Source organism: Oncorhynchus mykiss, chromosome 12 (assembly GCF_057628025.1).
Source record: "Oncorhynchus mykiss isolate SJ-2025 chromosome 12, ASM5762802v1, whole genome shotgun sequence".
Lineage (NCBI taxonomy): Eukaryota > Metazoa > Chordata > Actinopteri > Salmoniformes > Salmonidae > Oncorhynchus > Oncorhynchus mykiss.
In genome coordinates, this window is record NC_143033.1 from 93503493 (window position 1) to 93525838 (window position 22346).

The 22346-nt window shown below is 41.5% G+C and overlaps 1 protein-coding gene across 8 annotated transcripts in view; it reads left to right on the top strand.

Moving 5' to 3' along the window:
* The window catches only part of LOC110486939 (lipopolysaccharide-induced tumor necrosis factor-alpha factor homolog), a 34625-nt gene that overhangs the window by 10644 nt on the left and 1635 nt on the right, over positions 1-22346 (top strand). For all 8 annotated transcript variants that reach the window (XM_090194178.1, XM_090194182.1, XM_090194180.1 and 5 more), the window contains 3 exons: positions 14129-14325; positions 15580-15648; positions 22111-22255. In XM_090194178.1, coding sequence (XP_090050304.1) covers positions 14145-14325; positions 15580-15648; positions 22111-22255 — 395 coding nt within the window. In that variant the 5' untranslated portion in view covers positions 14129-14144. The remainder of the gene's footprint in view (positions 1-14128; positions 14326-15579; positions 15649-22110; positions 22256-22346) is intronic.

The following is a 22346-nucleotide window of genomic DNA, read 5'->3' on the forward strand; positions in this document are numbered from 1 at the left end:
AAGCTGTTAAAATGACTGTGTTGAAAGGGAATGTCTTTCTGTCATCTACAGTTAGTCATGAGGAAATCCTTGTTAGGGTGTGGCACTACTTGTGTACTAAAATTGTTGGTGTGAGTTCATGAAAACATGATGAGATAGCACCGAGCTGGAGGAAATTGACTGGCCGTATTTACTCTGAGTAGGAGCCAACTCAGGGTAGAGTGCACAGGAGGTTGGTGGCACCTTAATTGGGGAGGATGGCTCGTGGTAATGGCTGGAGCGGAATGAGTGTAATGGTATAAAAATAAAATATCAAACACAAGGTTTCCATGTGTTGGATGCCATTCCATTCACTCCGTTCCAGACATTATTATGAGCCGTCCTCCTGTCAGCAGCCTCCACTGGTAGAGTTTAAACACTGACACACAACCTCATACACACTGTATGTTTACTGTATAGACTCAACTTAATATAGCTTGAATATACAGTTACAGTAAGCAATTTCATAATATTGAAAAACACAACCATACTAACAGCTTTACTGTACAATACAGATACACTACTTCAGAATGCAGATGTATTATTCACTACAATACAGATGCACTACTTCAGAATGCAGATGTATTATTCACTACAATACACTACAATACAGATGCACTACTTCAGAATGCAGATGTATTATTCACTACAATACAGATGCACTACTTCAGAATGCAGATGTATTATTCACTACAATACAGATGCACTACTTCAGAATGCAGATGTATTATTCACTACAATACAGATACACTACTTCAGAATGCAGATGTATTATTCACTACAATACAGATGCACTACTTCAGAATGCAGATGTATTATTCACTACAATACACTACAATACAGATGCACTACTTCAGAATGCAGATGTATTATTCACTACAATACAGATGCACTACTTCAGAATGCAGATGTATTATTCACTACAATACAGATGCACTACTTCAGAATGCAGATGTATTATTCACTACAATACAGATGCACTACTTCAGAATGCAGATGTATTATTCACTACAATACAGATACACTACTTCAGAATGCAGATGTATTATTCACTACAATACAGATACACTACTTCAGAATGCAGATGTATTATTCACTACAATACAGATGCACTACTTCAGAATGCAGATGTATTATTCACTACAATACAGATGCACTACTTCAGAATGCAGATGTATTATTCACTACAATACAGATGCACTACTTCAGAATGCAGATGTATTATTCACTACAATACAGATACACTACTTCAGAATGCAGATGTATTATTCACTACAATACAGATACACTACTTCAGAATGCAGATGTATTATTCACTACAATACAGATGCACTACTTCAGAATGCAGATGTATTATTCACTACAATACACTACAATACAGATGCACTACTTCAGAATGCAGATGTATTATTCACTACAATACAGATGCACTACTTCAGAATGCAGATGTATTATTCACTACAATACAGATGCACTACTTCAGAATGCAGATGTATTATTCACTACAATACAGATACACTACTTCAGAATGCAGATGTATTATTCACTACAATACAGATGCACTACTTCAGAATGCAGATGTATTATTCACTACAATACAGATGCACTACTTCAGAATGCAGATGTATTATTCACTACAATACAGATGCACTACTTCAGAATGCAGATGTATTATTCACTACAATACAGATGCACTACTTCAGAATGCAGATGTATTATTCACTACAATACAGATACACTACTTCAGAATGCAGATGTATTATTCACTACAATACAGATACACTACTTCAGAATGCAGATGTATTATTCACTACAATACAGATGCACTACTTCAGAATGCAGATGTATTATTCACTACAATACAGATACACTACTTCAGAATGCAGATGTATTATTCACTACAATACAGATGCACTACTTCAGAATGCAGATGTATTATTCACTACAATACAGATACACTACTTCAGAATGCAGATGTATTATTCACTACAATACAGATGCACTACTTCAGAATGCAGATGTATTATTCACTACAATACAGATGCACTACTTCAGAATGCAGATGTATTATTCACTACAATACAGATGCACTACTTCAGAATGCAGATGTATTATTCACTACAATACAGATGCACTACTTCAGAATGCAGATGTATTATTCACTACAATACAGATGCACTACTTCAGAATGCAGATGTATTATTCACTACAATACAGATGCACTACTTCAGAATGCAGATGTATTATTCACTACAATACAGATGCACTACTTCAGAATGCAGATGTATTATTCACTACAATACAGATGCACTACTTCAGAATGCAGATGTATTATTCACTACAATACAGATACACTACTTCAGAATGCAGATGTATTATTCACTACAATACAGATACACTACTTCAGAATGCAGATGTATTATTCACTACAATACAGATGCACTACTTCAGAATGCAGATGTATTATTCACTACAATACAGATACACTACTTCAGAATGCAGATGTATTATTCACTACAATACAGATGCACTACTTCATCCATGTCCAAGTACACCATTTAGATAATGTGAAAGCTTTAGTAGGTTATCCAGAGGCTTTATCTAATCAATAAGAGGAGAGATAGAGGGACATAGGGAGGGAAACAGGGGGAGTCCACTGTCTCAAGGCAACATTTACAACATTACTTACTCCTTCTTAATGGGTTTATACAGCAGCCAGATAACATATAGCTTGCCTCAATTTCCAAGCTTACTTATAAGCCGAGTGATGAACGAGACGTGGGAGTATTAACATATAGCAGGGTTTCTTTATCCTGATTCTGGGGCTCAACAGAGGTGCACATATTTGTTCTTGCCCATCACTAACACCACCTGATTCAGCCAGTAAAATGCTTGATATTAAGTTGATTTGTTTAAACAGGTGGGTTAGTAATGACCTTTATAGTAGTACAGACTAATGAGCAGTGGTGGTTCTAGGTTGTATGGCTCCCTGGGCGAACCCCACCTTCAGGCTAGCCAATGTGCACCGGTTAGTCGGACTAATTTAAGGTAGTATGTACATGAATGTATAGTTTAAGTGACTATGCATATATGATAAAAAGAGAGTAGCAGCAGCTGAAAAGAGGAGATGGGGGGGACACAATGCAAATAGTCTGGGTAGCCATTTGATGACCTGTTCAGGAGTCTTATGGCTTGGGGGTAAAAGCTGTTGAGAAGCCTTTTAGTCCTAGACTGGCGCTCCGGTTCCGCTTGCCATGCGGAAGTAGAGAGAACAGTCTATGACTGGGGTGGCTGGGGTCTTTGACAATGTTTAGGGCCTTCCACTGACACCGCCTGGTGTAGAGGTCCTGGATGGCAGGCAGCTTAGCCCTAGTGATGTACTGGGCCGTACGCACTACCCTCTGTAGTGCCTTGCGGTCAGAGGCCGAGCAGGTGCCGTACCAGGCAGTGATGCAACCAGTCAAGATGCTCTCGATGTTGCAGCTGTAGAACCTTTTGAGGATCTGAGGACCCATGTCAAATCTTTTGAGTTTCCTGAGGGGGAATAGGGTTTGTTGTGCCCTCTTCACAGCTGTCTTGGTGTGTTTGGATCATTCTAATTTGTTGGTGATGTGGACACCAAGGAACATGAAGCTCTCAACCTGCTCCACTACAGCCCTGTCGATGAGAATGGGGGCGTGCTCGGTCCTCCTTTTCCTGTAGTCCACAATCATCTCCTTAGTCTTGGTTACGTTGAGGGATAGGTTGTTATTCTGGCACCACCTGGCCAGGTCTCTGACCTCCTCCCTATAGGCGGTCTCATCGTTGTCGATGATCAGGCCTACCACTGTTACGTTGTCTACAAACTTAATGATGGTGTTGGAGTTGTGCCTGGGCATGCAGTTGTGGGTGAACAGGGAGTACAGGAGGGGACTGAGCACGCACCCCTGAGGGGCTCCAGTGTTGAGGATCAGTGTGGCAAATATGTTGCTACCTACTCTTACCACCTGGGGGTGGCCCGTCAGGAAGTCCAGGATCCAGTTGCAGAGGGAGATGTTTAATCCCAGGATCCTTAGCTTAGTGATGAGCTTTGAGGGTACTATGGTGTTGATCACTGAGCTGTAGTCAATTTAATAGATTTCTCACGTAGGTGTTCCTTTTGTCCAGGTGGGAAAGGGCAGTGTGAAGTGCAATAGAGATTGCATAATCTGTGGATCTGTTGGGTGGTATGCAAATTGGAGTGGGTCTATGGTTTCTGGGATGATGGTGTTGATGTGAGCAATTACCAGCCTTTCAATGCACTTCATGGCTACGGACATGAATGCTACGGGTCTGTAGTCATTTAGGCAAGTTGCCTTAGTGTTCTTGGGCACAGGGACTATGGTGGTCTCCTGGAAACATGTTGGTATTACAGACTCAATCAGGGACATGTTGAAAATGTCAGTGAAGACACCTGCCAGTTGGTCAGCACATGCTCGGGGTACACGTCCTGGTAATTGTGAATGTTGACCTGCTTAAAGGTCTTACTCACGTCGGCTACGGAGAGCGGGATCACACAGTCGTCCGGAACATCTGATGCTCTCATGCATGGCTCAGTGTTGCTTGCCTCGAAGCGAGCGTAGAAGTGATTTAGCTCGTCTGGTAGGCTCATGTCACTGCGCAGCTTGCGGCTGTGCTTCCCTTTGTAGTCTGTAATAGTTTGCAAGCCCTGCCACATAAGACGAGTATCGGAGCTGGTGTAATATGTTTCAATCTTAGCCCTGTATTGGCACTTTGCCTGTTTGATGGTTCGTCTGAGGGCATGGCAGGATTTCTTATACGCTTCTTGTTAGAGTCCCGCACCTTAAAGCGGCAGCTCTACCCTTTAGCTCAGTGCTAATGTTGCCTGTAATCCATGGCTTTTGGTTGGGGTATGTACGTACGGTCACTTTGGGGGTGACGTCCTCGATGCACTTATTGATAAAGCCAGTGACTGATGTGGTGTACTCGTCAATGCCATTGGAAGAATCCTGGAACATGTTCCAGTCTGTGATAGCAAAACAGTCCTATAGTTTAGCATCTGCTTCATCTGACCACTTTTTATAGACCGAGTCACTGGTGCTCCCTGCTTGATTTTTGCTTGTAAGCAGGAATCGGGGGGATAGAATTGTGGTCATATTTACCAAATGGAGGGTGAGGGAGAGCTTTGTACGTGTCTCTGTGTGTGGAGTACATGTGATCTAGAGTTATTTTCCCTCTGGTTGCACGTTTAACATGTTGATAGAAATGAGGTAAAAATGATTTAAGTTTTCCTGCATTAAAGTCCCCAGCCACCAGGAGTGCCGCCTCTGAGTGAGCAGTTTCCTGTTTGCTTATTTCCTTATACAGCTGACTGAGTGCAGTCTTAGTGCTGGCATCTGTCTGTGGTGGTAAATAAACAGCCACGAAAAGTATAGATGGCAAATAGTGTCTTACTGTGTCTTACAAATAGTGTGCTGTTCTATCTAGCCGGTGCAACGTATATCCCGCTAGCTGAATATCCATGTCATCATTCAGCCACGATTCCATGAATCATAAGATGATACAATTTTTTGATGTCTCGTTGGTAGGATATTGATGATCGTACCTCGTCTAATTTATTGTCCAATGATTGTACGTTGGCAAGTAATATTGACGGTAGCGGAAGCTTTCCCACTCGCCTTCTGCGGATCCTTACGAGGCACCCTGCCCTGTGACCTCTGTACCTGCATCTCTTTCTCTTGCCAATAACGGGGATGTTGACCTTGTCGGGTGTTCGAAGAATGTCCTCTGAGTCCTGCTTGTTGACGAAAAAAAAATCTTTGTCTAATCCGAGGTGAGTGATCGCTGTCCTGATATCCAGAAGCTATTTTCTGCATTAAGACACGGTGACAGAACATTATGAACAAAATAAGTTACAAATAACGCAAAAAAAACCCACATAGCGCAATTGGTTAGGTGCTCGTAAAACTGCTGCCATTTACTCTGTGCCATTTTTTTAGATGAGGGACAATGGTCACTACTGTTTCTCTACATGCTTGAGTTAAGTCTCTTCTGGGACCCCCTTAACAACCCCAATGTGTTATTGTCTGAAGTGTTTCATTGGTTAGACCAAATAATAGGGAACTGGCTCACATTTCAGTTCCACAATTCAAGAACCCCAGTCTAGAAAAGTACAAGATAAGTTTTTGTGAGATCTGTGACATTTATCACCACTCAACAACACCATAAGACTGTTTGTCCACTGAGCTAAAGCCTGGGCTTCAAAGACAGATGGTCATAGGATAGTCACACACTATTGAGAGATGAGGAAAAACACAGTTTTCCACTTCCTCCTTAGTATTCTACAGCAATTGACCCCATTGTTTCACATTCACTTTTTCTTTAAAGAAAAATTATAGAATAAGAGTTGTGTAGGAGTAGCTATAGGTAAACAAACACATGTTTTTTGTGAGAAGTTGTCATGGCAACCCGCAGGAAGTGTGGTAGGAAGAAAAAGGAGATGGACATAAGTATGGTAGGTATAGAAACTCTGACCAGGTGCTTAATACAACATAATAATATAATGCAACACAACAACATTGGCTGTAGTGACCATAACACTGTGACAATAACAAGGAAAGCCAAAGGTTGGGCCTAAAGTAAGCTCTAAGAGATCATACAAAATATTTTCTCAGGACTCTTTTGTTGAAGATGTTAAACATTTATGTTGATCTGATGCGTATGGGGAAGTGAATCCAGATGCAGAACTGGAAGTATTTGTAAAATGATTTATGCAAATTGTTGATGTGCAAGAAATCAACTGTGAGAACTGTAGAGCCCCCTGAATTGATGATGCATTGACAAATTGTATGGTTCAAAGATGTGATTCTAAAGAGCTGCTCAGGTTATTGGTTGACATACTGTCAATTGAGAAATGTTGTGACTAAGCTTAACAAAAATAATAAATTATATTACCAAACCAAGATAAATGACATAAAACACAATGGAAAAATACTTTGGAGTACCTAAACTGATAACATGTGCTGAAAACCCAATTAATCTCCATTGTTCATTGAAGTTGATGGGTCATTTACAACAAAACCTTTTGGTGTTGCCAATCATTTCAATGACTCTCACTAGTGAAGTGGAAAACCTCAGAAGGGAAATGACAACACTGAACAGGGAACTGTCATATTTTTGTATAAAATATCTAAGAATGAAATAGAAGGGTTATTGTTTTGAATTTGGTCAAGTTAGTGTAGGAGAGGTGGAAAAACTATTGTTAACCATCACTAATGATAAACCACCAGGTGAAGACAATCTTGATGGGAAACTATTGAGAATGGTAGCAGACTGGATTGTCACCACTATTTGCTATATCTTTAACCAAAGCCTAAAGGAGTGCGTGTCCACAGGTGTGGAAGGAAGCTACCTGAATTCCATTTCCTAAAAATAGTAAAACACCCTTTGCTGGCTCTAACAGCCGCCCAATCAGTTTGCTGCCTGTTCTTAGTAAACTGATGGAGAGAATTGTGTTCAACCAAATACAATGCTGTTTTTCCAGAGTTAACTACTGATTTTCAGCATGTATATAGAGAAGGGCACTCAACTTGTACTGCACTGACTTAGGGGACAGGTGATTGGTTAAAATAGATTGATGATGATAATATAATAGTTGGAGCTGTATTGTTAGATTTCAGTGCAGCTTATCATGTTATTGATCATAAATTGGTATTGAAGAAACTCACTTGCTTTGGCTTTACATCACCTGCCATAACATTGTTGGAGAGTTATTTATCCAATAGAACCCAATGAAAACTTTTTGAACATCCGACATGTACAATGTGGTGTCCCTCAGGGCAGTTGCCTTGGGCCATCACTTTTCTCTATTTTTACCAATGAATTGCCACTGGTCTTACACAAAGCTAGAATGACTGTATGTGGATGATTATACACTCTATATGTCAGCACCCAAAGCCAGGGAGCTCACTGAAATTCTAAATAAGGAGTTACAGTCAATATCAGAATGAGTTATTAATAATAAACTGTACTAGTTGTTAAGGCTCTGGTCTCGATTACTGTCCAGTAATATGGTCAAGTTCAGAAAATACCTAGCAAAGCTATAGCTGGTTCAAAGCATAACAGCACACCTTGCCCTTAACTGCACACATACCTAACATCAACAAGATGCATTCCAGTCTTTCCTGGTTAAGGGGTGGATTAGAGATGAACTGCTTCTTGGTTTTTATTTGACTTTATTATTTTTTGTTCCTTAAATGAATCATCTAATCTCTGCTCAGGCAGTAGCAGTCATCCAGCGAGGCCATCTAAAGAAAGTTATGTGGTCCCAGTACAGTACTGTCTTTACTAATACTATTTAGCTACCCTGCCTATGTAGAGTGCCTTCCGAAAGTATTCAGTCCGCTTTACCTTTTCCACATTTTGTTATGTTACAGCCTTATTCTAAAATTTATAAAATCGTTTTTTTCTCATCAATCTACACATAATACTCCATCGTGACAAAGCAAAAACAGTTTTTTAATGTTTGATATTTAATTAAAAATAGAAAACTGAAATATCACATTTACATAAGTATTCAGACCCTTTACTCAGTACTTTGTTGAAGCACCTTTGGCAGCGATTACAGCATTGAGTCTTCTTGGGTATGACGCTACAAGCATGGCACACCTGTATTTGGAGTTTCTCCCATTTTTCTCTGCAGATCCTCTCAAGCTCTGTCAAGTTGGATGGGGAGCGTCACTGCACAGCTATTTTCAGGTCTCTCCAGAGATGTTCGATCGGGTTGAAGTCTGGGCTCTGGCTGGGCCACTCAAGGACATTGAGACTTGTCCTGAAGCCACTCCTCCATTGTCTTGGCTGTGTGCTTAGGGTCATTGTTCTGTTGGAAGGTGAACCTTTGCCCCAGTCTGAGGTCCTGAGCACTCTTCAGCAGGTTTTCATTAATCTCTGTACTTTTCTCCATTCATCTTTCCCTCAAGTTCAGGCTCTGGCTGGGCCACTCAAGGACATTTCAGAGACTTGTCCCGAAGCCACTCCTGTGTTGTCTTGGCTGTGTGTTTAGGGTCGTTGTCCTTTTGGAAGGTGAACCTTCACCCCAGTCTGAGGTCCTGAGCGCTTTGGAGCAGGTTTTCATCAAGGATCTCTCTGTACTTTGTTACGTTCATCGTTTCCTTGATCCTGACTATTCTCCCAGTCCCTGCAGCTGAAAAACATCCCCACAGCATGATTCTGCCAACACCATGATTCACCATATGGATGGTGCCAGGTTTCCTCCAGACATGACGCTTGGCATTCAGGCCAAAGTATTCAATCTTGGTTTCATCAGACCAGAGAATCTTGTTTCTCATGGTCTGATAGTCTTTAGGCGCCTTTTGGCAAACCCCAAGTTGGCTGTCATGTGCCTTTTGCTGAGGGGCTTCCGTCTGGCAACTATACCATAAAGGCCAGATTGGTGGAGTGCTGCAGAGATGGTTGTCCTTCTGAAAGTTTCTCCCATCTCCACAGAGGAACTCTGTGAGCTCCCTGACCAAGGCCCTTCTCCCTCGATTGCTCAGTTTGGCCGGGCGGCCAGTTCTAGGAGGAGTCTTGGTGTTTCTACATCTGCATTGCTTGCCACTGTTCTTAGGGACCTTCAATGCTGCAGAACATTTTTGGTACCCTTCCGCAGATCTGTGTCTCAACAAGCCATGAATTCCTTTGAATTCATGGCTTGGTTTTTGCTCTGACATGCAATATCAACTGTGGGTCTTTATATAGACAGGTGTGTGCCTTTCCAAATAATGTCCAAACAATTGAATTACCACAGGTGGACTCTAATCAAGTTGTAGAAACAGCTCAAGAATGATCAATGGAAACAGGATGCACCTGAGCTCAATTTCGAGTCTCATAGAAAAGGGTCTGAATACCTATTTTTTTTATTTTGAATAAATTTGCAAACATAAAAAATAAAATGTTTTCGCTTTGTCATTATGGTGTATTGTGCGTAGATTGCTGAGGAATAACACTGTAAAGTAACAAAATGTTGAGAAAGGGGTCTGAATAGTTTCTAAAGGCATTATATGCTGCAGAGCTGTCTGACATCAATCATTTTACTCGTTTGTCAAAGTAGATAAGGTATACTTTTTCACAAACTGTCTCTGTCCCTGTCGTACATTCCTCATTGATGTGGTCTGTGTGCATCAAACCTAATTTAGCAGGCTTAAAAGAGTATCCTTCCAGAGATCCATATACAATGACGATGCCATAACAATGAGAGTATTTTTCCCCTAAGGCAGGTGAAAAGTCCAAAATAAGCCCATAGAAACGCACTTGGTTCATCTCTTCCTCTCTTATCTGTCTTTGAGCTAAAAGAAAAACTGGTGCAATGGATTATGATCATTGCAGTTAATTACCACATTTCTGCACTGTATTTCTTTGAATATTTGCTTAATAAAAACTCCCTTCAGCCCAGCATCCCACATGATTCTTAACTTGATTTCTCTCGTTAATTATTTAATTTCTCTCTAGAGAAATGACGTGTTCGGCTCACAAAAAAAAAAGAACTAAATTGAACCAACTTCGGTCAATTAGTTGTTTAATAACTAATTATTAGTTATTAAAAAATAAAATATGTTGGTTAATCACTCAGCCAATCTACAGGACATGCCACCAGGGGTCTCTTCACAGTCCCAAAGTCCAACATGAATTCACGGCAACAGAGCCATAATCGATCCATCTCCAATTACTAAAGCAAAAAGCTAAATACCTTTTAAAAACAGATTAAAAAACATATGGAACGGCAGGGACTGTATGTGGACACGCACACAAACACATGCACACACAGACGCACTCTAACACACACAACATTTTTTAGTTGCATTGTTCGTATTATGCTTTAGTTGTTTGTATATCATTGTATTTTAAATTTGTATCACTGTCCTTGTCAAACCAATAAATTTTACCACCAACTTTAGCATCCCGCTGACTTTATCATCCCTCCAACTTTGTTTCACCTTTTCTCTATGTCTGAAAGGTGTAGCCGGTATCAAAGCCTTTTATTTCCGCGAACTGGCCTAGTCATGATTGTGGTAAAGTTCTGCCTATGGCTTAGTATGAAATGTAGCCGTAATGCTGAGGCGACATTGGCATGCACTACACTCTTAATAACCTCTTGAGACTAAGGGGCAGTATTTTGATGTTTGGATGAAAAACGTACCCAAATGAAACTGCCTATTTGTCAGGCCCAGAAGCTAGAATATGCATATAATTGGCAGATAGAACACACTCTAAAGTTTCCAAAACAGTCAAAATATTGTCTGTGAGTGAGTATAACAGAACTGATATTGCAGGCGAAAACCTGAGGAAAATCCAACTAGGAAGTGCTGTTATTTTGAAACCTCTGTTCCATTGCATGCCTTCCCTCCATTTAAAGGGATATCAACCAGATTCCTTTGCCTATGGATTCCACATGGTGTGAACAATCTTTAGACATAGTTTCAGGCTTTCTTTCTGAAAAATTAGAGAGAATGATCACATTGCGTCAGTGCATAGCTGGGTGTCTCCAGAGTTTTGCATGCACCAACAGCTTGGAGCAGACCTTTTCTCTCTCTCTCTCTCTCTCTCTCTCTCTCTCTCGCTCTCTCGCTCTCTCGCTCTCTCGCTCTCTCGCTCTCTCGCTCTCTCGCTCTCTCGCTCTCTCGCTCTCTCGCTCTCTCGCTCTCTCGCTCTCTCGCTCTCTCGCTCTCTCGCTCTCTCGCTCTCTCGCTCTCTCGCTCTCTCGCTCTCTCGCTCTCTCTCTCTCCCCTATTGAAAAAGCTAAAGTCCGGTTGAAATATTATCGATTATTTATTGTAAAAACAACCTGAGGATTGATTATAAAAAAACGTTTGACATGTTTCTATGAACTTTACGGATACTATTTGGAATTTTCGTCTGCCCGTTGTGACCTGCACGAGCCTGTGGATTACTGAACAAAACGCGCCAACCAAATGGAGGTTTTTGGCTATAAAAAAAAATCTTTATGGAACAAAACTAACATTTATTGTGTAACTGGGAGTCTCGTGAGTGCAAACATCCGAAGATCATCGGATGATCTTAAGCGATTAATTTGATTGGTCAAGAAAGTCAGAAAAGCAATCTACTTTGCTGTTTAATGTTTTGTCTGCTGAGAGAGCTGTCCTAACATAAACGCTTGGATAGCTTTCGCTGTAAAGGTTTTTTGAAATCTTACACGCCAGGTGGATTAACAAGCTAAGCTGTGTTTTGGTATATTGCATTGTGATTTCATGAAAATTAAATTTGGCGCTCTGCAAATCAGCGGATATTGACAAATGATCCCGCTAAAGGGATGGGTGTGCCAAGATTTTTAAGTTCTTGATGGTTGCTAGGCAGTGGTCATTACTACTATCTTCCTTTCTGAACTTTGCGAGGCATGTCACTTCATCCATCTTCGCAAAGCCCACCACCATATGCACTGTTTCTTAATAACCACAACTGGATGGATCCATAAAGAATTACTTTGGGAATGAATATCACCGAATGACCAAAATATTTGAATAAAAGTAGGCTAATTCAATTGAAGGCATCAAATTGTTGCTTACTGAAACTCCCAAAGTCATCCAATTGTATTGAAGCAATAGCCTGCTGCGTGTGGTCAACTTCAGTGCCGTTTCGGGCTGCTCTGAGACGAGTGGGGACTGGTCTTAATAATTCAATTAATGTCAGATTTATTTTCTTTTCACTGAGGCTCCGTTTGGATATTGGTTATAGGCCACAGCTAGGTTGTGGAAATGTTAGCTACGTTGAGGTGAGTGCTGCTCATGATCATCTTGTCAAGTTGGCTCATTTATTGCCCATGATCAGAACATTTTGCCAACATGCGAATGTAGCTTAATAAATCGATTATTTTCCTCTTCAGTCGCTTAGTAGCCTAGACCTACTACTGGCAAAAAACCTTTGACTTGTCTTCATCAATGTGATTTTGTTTCACTGAATCTCTGTGTGTATATTTGGTTAATTCTCTGGCTGGGCAAATAAGTGAAGGTGGTATAGCTTATCTATTTGTTTTCTCATCTATCTGATCTTTAATTACTTGTTACTTTTATTCCTTATTCTTATCTGTATTTTTTAAAACTGTATTGTTGGTTAGGGGCTCGTAAGTAAGCATTTCACTGTAAGGTTGTATTCGGCGCATGTGACTAATACTATTTGATTTGATTATCACTGATCAGAACCATTTGTCATGCAATAATGTAGCCTAAATTAAGTGCATGATTTTGCTCGATCATGTATAGACAACTCCAAAACCTGCAGAGGTTGAAAAAGAGATGAAATGTGGATTTTAGACAGTGGTTCCACATGTTCCTGTGATGGAAAAATATTATTTGTATTTTATTCCGTTATATTCCATTATATTCTTAGCCTACCATAACATATATAGTTGTTGACAGTGGTCAGGGTAAGTGTGTTTAACAAACAAAATACCTTTTGATTTCATGTAGCCTATAGGCTCAAAATAAATCATTTTTATTAGTCTTATAATGTTTCATAGGACTTCTTAAAAACATTGTCAGATTTATTTTATTTACTTTTTACCCCTTTTCTCCCCGATTTCGTGGTATCCAATTGGTAGTTACAGTATTTTCTCATCTCTGCAACTCTCGTACAGACTCGGGAGAGGCGAAGGTCGAGAGCCGTGCGTCCTCCGAAACAGTACCCAACCAAGCCGCACTGCTTCTTCACACAATGCCCTCTTAACCAGGAGTCACTAGTGCGCAAAGGGATAAGGACATCCCTGCCAGTCAAACCCTCCCCTAACCCAGACGACGGCGGGCCAATTGTACGCCACCCCATGGGTCTCCCGGTCTCAGCCGGCTGCGACAGAGCCTGGTCTCAAACCCAGAATCTCTAGTGGCACAGCTAGCACTGCGATGCAGTGCCTTAGACCACTGCACCACTCAGGAGGCCCAGACATATTTATTTTCAGGCAACATACCATGAAGTCTTTCTGTAGGGTATCAGTGTGTCAGTGTGTTTTTTTTACTATTCATGTTTTTGTTTTATTGTGGACCCCCAGGAAGAGTAGCTGATACTTCTGCAAAAGCTAATGGGGATATAAATAAATAAACACAACCAACAGTTTCCCTCATTGCAGGTGGAGATCAGTCGAGATGGAGAAAGGTTATCCCGGGGATGGTACTTCTGCCCCTCACCCAGAACCTCCCATGAACTATGGGGGGATAGCCACGGGCCAGGGCCCCCAGCCAGGCTTGTACCCCCAGCCCCCAGGCGGAAATCCTGCCTCCCCTGGTCCTCCACAACCAGGGTTCCAGCCTGGTCCCTACCAGGGAGGTGAGTGTCTACTATTGTACTTCAGAAGGCTGGATTTACTGTATATTCTGCATGTGAGAACCAAGCATTTTCACATGAGTTTTTGCAACAAAAAATACCTCTAGCTTAGAATGTTTGTTTCTATATTTTTTCTTTGCCATTATCAACTCCATCTTAAAGACGACAGGACACACAACAAACTCTTTTAAAATACACATTTGGGTCTATGGAGATGAATTGAACGTTCTCTGCCCCTTGTGGCAACCACTGTAGATATGATACAATCAGCCCAAGCCAAGTAAGAACACACAACAACAACAAACAGCTTAACACCACTTTGGAAACACTCCCCTTCAATGTCAATAATGTGTGGTGCCAGATATGTGTGGAAAAACAGGCAAACACCTACGCACACAATAAACCCTGACCATTATATTTAGCTATGCACATTCTAGTCATTTATCACAGTACATGCTCTTATCCAGACATATGTAAACAAGCTCTTATCAAGGGAAGAACATGGGGTGGAACCCATTGGAACTGGAAATGGGGTGGAACCCATTGGAACTGGAAATGGGGTGGAACCCATTGGAACTGGAAATGGGGTGGAACCCATTGGAACTGGAAATGGGGTGGAACCCATTTGGAACTGGAAATGGGGTGGAACCCATTTGGAACTGGAAATGGGGTGGAACCCATTTGGAACTGGAAATGGGGTGGAACCCATTTGGAACTGGAAATGGGGTGGAACCCATTTGGAACTGGAAATGGGGTGGAACCCATTTGGAACTGGAAATGGGGTGGAACCCATTTGGAACTGGAAATGGGGTGGAACCCATTTGGAACTGGAAATGGGGTGGAACCCATTTGGAACTGGAAATGGGGTGGAACCCATTTGGAACTGGAAATGAATTTCACTGGGGGTGAATTTTGTTGATGATATGGTGCAATTATCTGAATCAGTTTGCCCCCAGGCCCCCCTTTGTGGGTTAACCCAGTTAAAATGATAGTTCAGCAATGTTACATATTTAGAATAAAAAAAATTCCTTACCTTGAAAGGAGTCTGAGCGAGCAACCTTCAACAACAGACTGCTTTCGAGGTCAGAAAACTATCTACATAAAACTGTGAAACTCCCTTAAATGTAAAACTCCCTTTAATCAAGTCCATTTCCACCACTAGGTACAATCTTATTCCACAGTACGTGGTGGTATAGTAATAACATGTTCATTGCATTGTGACCACATTGTGATTGGGATCTTACTCTCCTATTCAAGGTCCCCAAGCAGGTGTGTACACACCTCCACCACAGTACACCTCTGGACCAGGTGGACCGGTGCCAGTTGGTGAGTTGATACTTCCACTTCCACCACACACAGAGTGATGTACAGCTAACCTTGTGGGGACACAAAATTCAGTCCCATTAAAAATCCTATTTTCCCTAACCCCTAACCTTAACTCTAACCCCTAACCCTAACCCCAAACGTAACCCTAGCTATTAACCCTGACCCTAAAACTAACCCTAGCGCCTAACCCTAAACCTAATTCTTACCCTAACACTAATTCTAACAGGACTAACAAAATGTCCCCAGTTGGTCACATTTTGGTTTGTTTACTATACTTGTGGGGACTACACACACACACACACACACACACACCCACACAACATAATCAAAGGAGTCAATGCAAGCTAAATAAGGAACTTACTCGAAGAGTAACCCAAATGCATGAGATTACATGTTTGAACACAACTTGTGACCTCAACTGGTGACCTGAATATAATTATTGCCCCGGAATTGACCCAAACTGCCCCCTCCAACAATAGCTGTACATAGTTCAGACTGAAACAGTATCGTTTTGTCCGGTTGCCCGGCACAGCGCATTCAGAAGAAAATGTGAACATATTCAGTTATATAATGTCTCAGTCAGAGCTACTCTGAGAAACCAGAGGATTTGAAGTTAAATGAGGTCTCAGTCAGAGCTACTCTGGGAAACCAGGGGATATGAAGTTACATAATGTCTGTCAGAGCTACTCTGAGAAACCAGGGGATATGATGTTACATAATGTCTTAGTCAGAACTACTCTGAGAAACCAGGGGATTTGAAGTTACAATGTCTCAGTCAGTGCTACTCTGGGAAACCAGGGGATATGAAGTTAAATAATGTCTGTCAGAGCTACTCTGAGAAACCAGGGGATTTGAAGTTAAATAATGTCTCAGTCAGAGCTACTCTGAGAAACCAGGGGATATGAAGTTACATAATGTCACAGTCAGAGCTACTCTGAGAAACCAGGGGATATGAAGTTACATAATGTCTCAGTCAGAGCTACTCTGAGAAACCAGGGGATATGAAGTTACATAATGTCTCAGTCAGAGCTACTCTGAGAAACCAGGGGATATGAAGTTACATAATGTCTCAGTCAGAGCTACTCTGAGAAACCAGGGGATATGAAGTTAAATAATGTCTCAGTCAGAGCTACTCTGAGAAACCAGGGGATATGAAGTTACATAATGTCTCAGTCAGAGCTACTCTGAGAAACCAGGGGATATGAAGTTACATAATGTCTCAGTCAGAGCTACTCTGAGAAACCAGGGGATATGAAGTTACATAATGTCTCAGTCAGCTACTCTGGGAAACCAGAGGATTTGAAGTTACATAATGTCTCAGTCAGAGCTACTCTGAGAAACCAGAGGATATGAAGTTACATAATGTCTCAGTCAGAGCTACTCTGGGAAACCAGAGGATATGAAGTTACATAAGGTCTCAGTCAGAGCTACTCTGAGAAACCAGGGGATATGAAGTTACATAATGTCTCAGTCAGAGCTACTCTGGGAAACCAGAGGATTTGAAGTTACATAATGTCTCAGTCAGAGCTACTCTGGGAAACCAGGGGATATGAAGTTACATAATGTCTCAGTCAGAGCTACTCTGGGAAACCAGAGGATTTGAAGTTACATAATGTCTCAGTCAGAGCTACTCTGGGAAACCAGGGGATATGAAGTTACATAATGTCTCAGTCAGAGCTACTCTGGGAAACCAGAGGATTTGAAGTTACATAAGGTCTCAGTCAGAGCTACTCTGAGAAACCAGGGGATATGAAGTTAAATAATGTCTCAGTCAGAGCTACTCCAGGAAACCAGAGCATTTGAAGTTACATAATGTCTCAGTCAGAGCTACTCTGGGAAACCAGGGGATATGAAGTTACATAATGTCTCAGTCAGCTACTCTGGGAAACCAGGGGATATGAAGTTACATAATGTCTCAGTCAGCTACTCTGAGAAACCAGGGGATATGACGTTACATAATGTCTCAGTCAGAGCTACTCTGGGAAACCAGGGGATATGAAGTTACATAATGTCTCAGTCAGCTACTCTGGGAAACCAGGGGATATGAAGTTACATAATGTCTCAGTCAGCTACTCTGGGAAACCAGGGGATATGAAGTTACATAATGTCTCAGTCAGCTACTCTGGGAAACCAGGGGATATGAAGTTACATAATGTCTCAGTCAGCTACTCTGGGAAACCAGGGGATATGAAGTTACATAATGTCTCAGTCAGAGCTACTCTGAGAAACCAGGGGATATGAAGTTAAATAATGTCTCAGTCAGAGCTACTCCAGGAAACCAGGGGATATGAAGTTACATAATGTCTCAGTCAGAGCTACTCAGGGAAACCAGGGGATATGAAGTTACATAATGTCTCAGTCAGAGCTACTCTGAGAAACCAGGGGATTTGAAGTTAAATAATGTCTCATTCAGAGCTACTCCAGGAAACCAGGGGATATGAAGTTACATAATGTCTCAGTCAGAGCTACTCTGAGAAAACAGGGGATATGAAGTTACATAATGTCTCAGTCAGAGCTTCTCCAGGAAACCAGGGGATATGAAGTTACATAATGTCTCAGTCAGAGCTACTCTGGGAAACCAGGGGATATGAAGTTACATAATGTCTCAGTCAGAGCTGCTCTGAGAAACCAGGGGATATGAAGTTACATAATGTCTCAGTCAGAGCTGCTCTGAGAAACCAGGGGATATGAAGTTACATAATGTCTGTCAGAGCTACTCTGAGAAACCAGGGGATATGAAGTTATATAATGTCTCAGTCAGAGCTACTCTGAGAAACCAGGGGATATGAAGTTACATAATGTCTCAGACAGAGCTACTCTGAGAAACCAGGGGATATGAAGTTACATAATGTCTCAGTCAGAGCTACTCTGAGAAACCAGGGGATATGAAGTTACATAATGTCTCAGTCAGAGCTACTCTGAGAAACCAGGGGATATGAAGTTACATAATGTCTGTCAGAGCTAGTCTGAGAAACCAGGGGATATGAAGTTACATAATGTCTCAGTCAGAGCTACTCTGAGAAACCAGGGGGTATGAAGTTACATAATGTCTCAGTCAGAGCTACTCTGAGAAACCAGGGGATATGAAGTTACATAATGTCTCAGTCAGAGCTGCTCTGAGAAACCAGGGGATATGAAGTTACATAATGTCTGTCAGAGCTAGTCTGAGAAACCAGGGGATATGAAGTTACATAATGTCTGTCAGAGCTACTCTGAGAAACCAGGGAATATGAAGTTACATAATGTCTGTCAGAGCTACTCTGAGAAACCAGGGGATATGAAGTTATATAATGTCTCAGTCAGAGCTACTCTGAGAAACCAGGGGATATGAAGTTACATAATGTCTGTCAGAGCTACTCTGAGAAACCAGGGGATATGAAGTTATATAATGTCTCAGTCAGAGCTGCTCTGAGAAACCAGGGGATATGAAGTTAAATAATGTCTCAGTCAGAGCTGCTCTGAGAAACCAGGGGATATGAAGTTACATAATGTCTCAGACAGAGCTACTCTGAGAAACCAGGGGATATGAAGTTACATAATGTCTCAGTCAGAGCTACTCTGAGAAACCAGGGGATATGAAGTTACACAATGTCTCAGTCAGAGCTACTCTGGGAAACCAGGGGATATGAAGTTACATAATGTCTGTCAGAGCTACTCTGAGAAACCAGGGGATATGAAGTTAAATAATGTCTCAGTCAGCTACTCTGGGAAACCAGGGGATATGAAGTTACATAATGTCTCAGTCAGAGCTACTCTGAGAAACCAGGGGATATGAAGTTATATAATGTCTCAGTCAGAGCTAGTCTGAGAAACCAGGGGATATGAAGTTACATAATGTCTGTCAGAGCTAGTCTGAGAAACCAGGGGATATGAAGTTACATAATGTCTCAGTCAGAGCTACTCTGAGAAACAAGGGGATATGAAGTTATATAATGTCTCAGTCAGAGCTACTCTGAGAAACCAGGGGATATGAAGTTACATAATGTCTCAGTCAGAGCTACTCTGAGAAACCAGGGGATATGAAGTTATATAATGTCTCAGTCAGAGCTACTCCAGGAAACCAGGGGATATGAAGTTAAATAATGTCTCAGTCAGAGCTACTCTGAGAAACCAGGGGATATGAAGTTACATAATGTCTCAGTCAGAGCTACTCCAGGAAACCAGGGGATATGAAGTTAAATAATGTCTGTCAGAGCTACTCTGAGAAACCAGGGGATATGAAGTTACATAATGTCTCAGTCAGAGCTACTCCAGGAAACCAGGGGATTTGAAGTTAAATAATGTCTCAGTCAGAGCTACTCTGAGAAACCAGGGGATATGAAGTTACATAATGTCTCAGTCAGAGCTACTCTGGGAAACCAGAGGATTTGAAGTTACATAAGGTCTCAGTCAGAGCTACTCTGGGAAACCAGGGGATATGAAGTTAAATAATGTCTCAGTCAGAGCTACTCCAGGAAACCAGGGGATATGAAGTTACATAATGTCTCAGTCAGAGCTACTCCAGGAAACCAGGGGATATGAAGTTACAGAATGCAAAGTTCAGAAAGCAGCATCTGTGCATCCATTCATAAGATAGCCAGTTAATGTTTCCATCCATGTTTTGGACGAGGCTTTTCCTCTCTGACTTTGTATCCCAAATGGAACCCTATTCCCTTTATAGTGGGCCTATGGGTCCTGGTCAAAACTAGTGCTCTTTATAGGGTACAGAGTGCCATTTGAGAGAGACTCTCTCACCCATTTGGGTTGTGACCCTTCTCTAACACTGATGTTATTGTGCTGTGCCAGAGAGGTGCCAGCCAATCATGATTGATTTGATTTGGAGGCACTCTAAAATGTGTAGCAGACTGGTGGGAATGAATGGTCTCTGATCCTGGATCAGCTTTCCTTCCTCAGCTCTCAGGCAGACTCGACTAGCATTGGTCCCAGATGTGCAATCTACAACGCCATTGCTGTAATTGTCACAATGAGCACAAACAGGTCTGCGACAGGTTAATATTCTACAGTAAACTGGTTCAAAGGAAATAACCTTATCTGCTGTGGAGAACTGTTTAGCAGAACAAAACGATTCCTGAGTAAATATTTAGTCTTTAGAAAGGGAAGGTTATTTGATTCTCTTTGGGCTACTATTCCGGAAGTGCAATTCAACTGTTTGTGTGTGTGTGTGTGCACGTGCACTTGCGCATGTGTGTAGAAAGTTTCTAAAGTGCGGTTGTACTCAGCAGACCACCAGGTGTCAGCATTGACTTTCACATATTTATTTCTGTCTTTCTAGATAAGGGAAATTGAAGTTGTATTCATGATCCACTAAACAGTTCCCTTGACATTACTCTCTTCAATTACACTACAATCCGTGTCACATCGGTGCCCCTTTATAAAGTTGTAAAGAAGGATGGACGGAAAGTGAGAGAGAGACAAATGACATGGGAAAAGGCAAGAAAAGAAAGATGGACAGAAGAAAAACATAAAAGATTGGGAAATGTTAGGAAAAATAATCATGAAAAAAATGGAACTTGGTGGGGAACTTGGTTACCTTGACTCTCCTTAGTGACCCATGTATTAATATCTCCTAACATTGTCTCTCCTCAGTGACCCATTTAATAATGTCTCCTAACATTCTCTCCTCAGTGACCCATGTAATAATGTCTCCTAACATTGTCTCTCCTCAGTGACCCATGTAATAATGTCTCCTAACATTGTCTCTCTTTCTCCTCACTGACCCATGTAATAATGTCTCCTAACATTGTCTCTCTCCTCAGTGACCCATGTAATAATGTCTCCTAACATTGTCTCTCCTCAGTGACCCATTTAATAATGTCTCCTAACATTGTCTCTCCTCAGTGACCCATGTAATAATGTCTCCTAACATTGTCTCTCTCCTCACCGACCCATGTAATAATGTCTCCTAACATTGTCTCTCCTCAGTGACCCATGTAATAATGTCTCCTAACATTGTCTCTCTCCTCAGTGACCCATGTAATAATGTCTCCTAACATTGTCTCTCTTTCTCCTCACTGACCCATGTAATAATGTCTCCTAACCTTGTCTCTCTCTCAGTGACCCATTTAATAATGTCTCCTAACATTCTCTCTCTTCAGTGACCCATGTAATAATGTCTCCTAACATTCTCTCTCTTTCTCCTCAGTGACCCATGTAATAATGTCTCCTAACCTTGTGTCTCTCTCTCTCCTCAGTGACCCATGTAATAATGTCTCCTAACTTTCTCTCTCCTCAGTGATCCATGTAATTATGTCTCCTAACCTTGTGTGTCTCTCTCTCTCTTTCTCCTGTGACAAATGCAATAATGTCTCCTAACCTTGTCTCTCTCTCTCTTTCTCCTCAGTGACAAATGCAATAATGTCTCCTAACCTTGTCTCTCTCTCTCTCTCTCTCTCTCTCTCTCTCTCCTCAGTGACCCTTGTAATAATGTCTCCTAAACTTGTGTGTGTCTCTCTCTCTCCTTAGTGACCCAGGTAATAATGACTCCTAGCCTGATGGAGGTCGGAGGTTCGACCATGTGTCCCCACTGCCAGCAGCACGTGGTCACCAAGACAGAGACCAACTCTGGCCTGCTCACCTGGCTTATCTGTGGTGGCCTCTTCATTGTTGGGTGAGAGAAATCATTCTGTAATGCTATGCTGTGTATATGACCGACTGGGGTAGGAAACCCGTGCACCACACAAGCGTTAGCCCTCTCAACT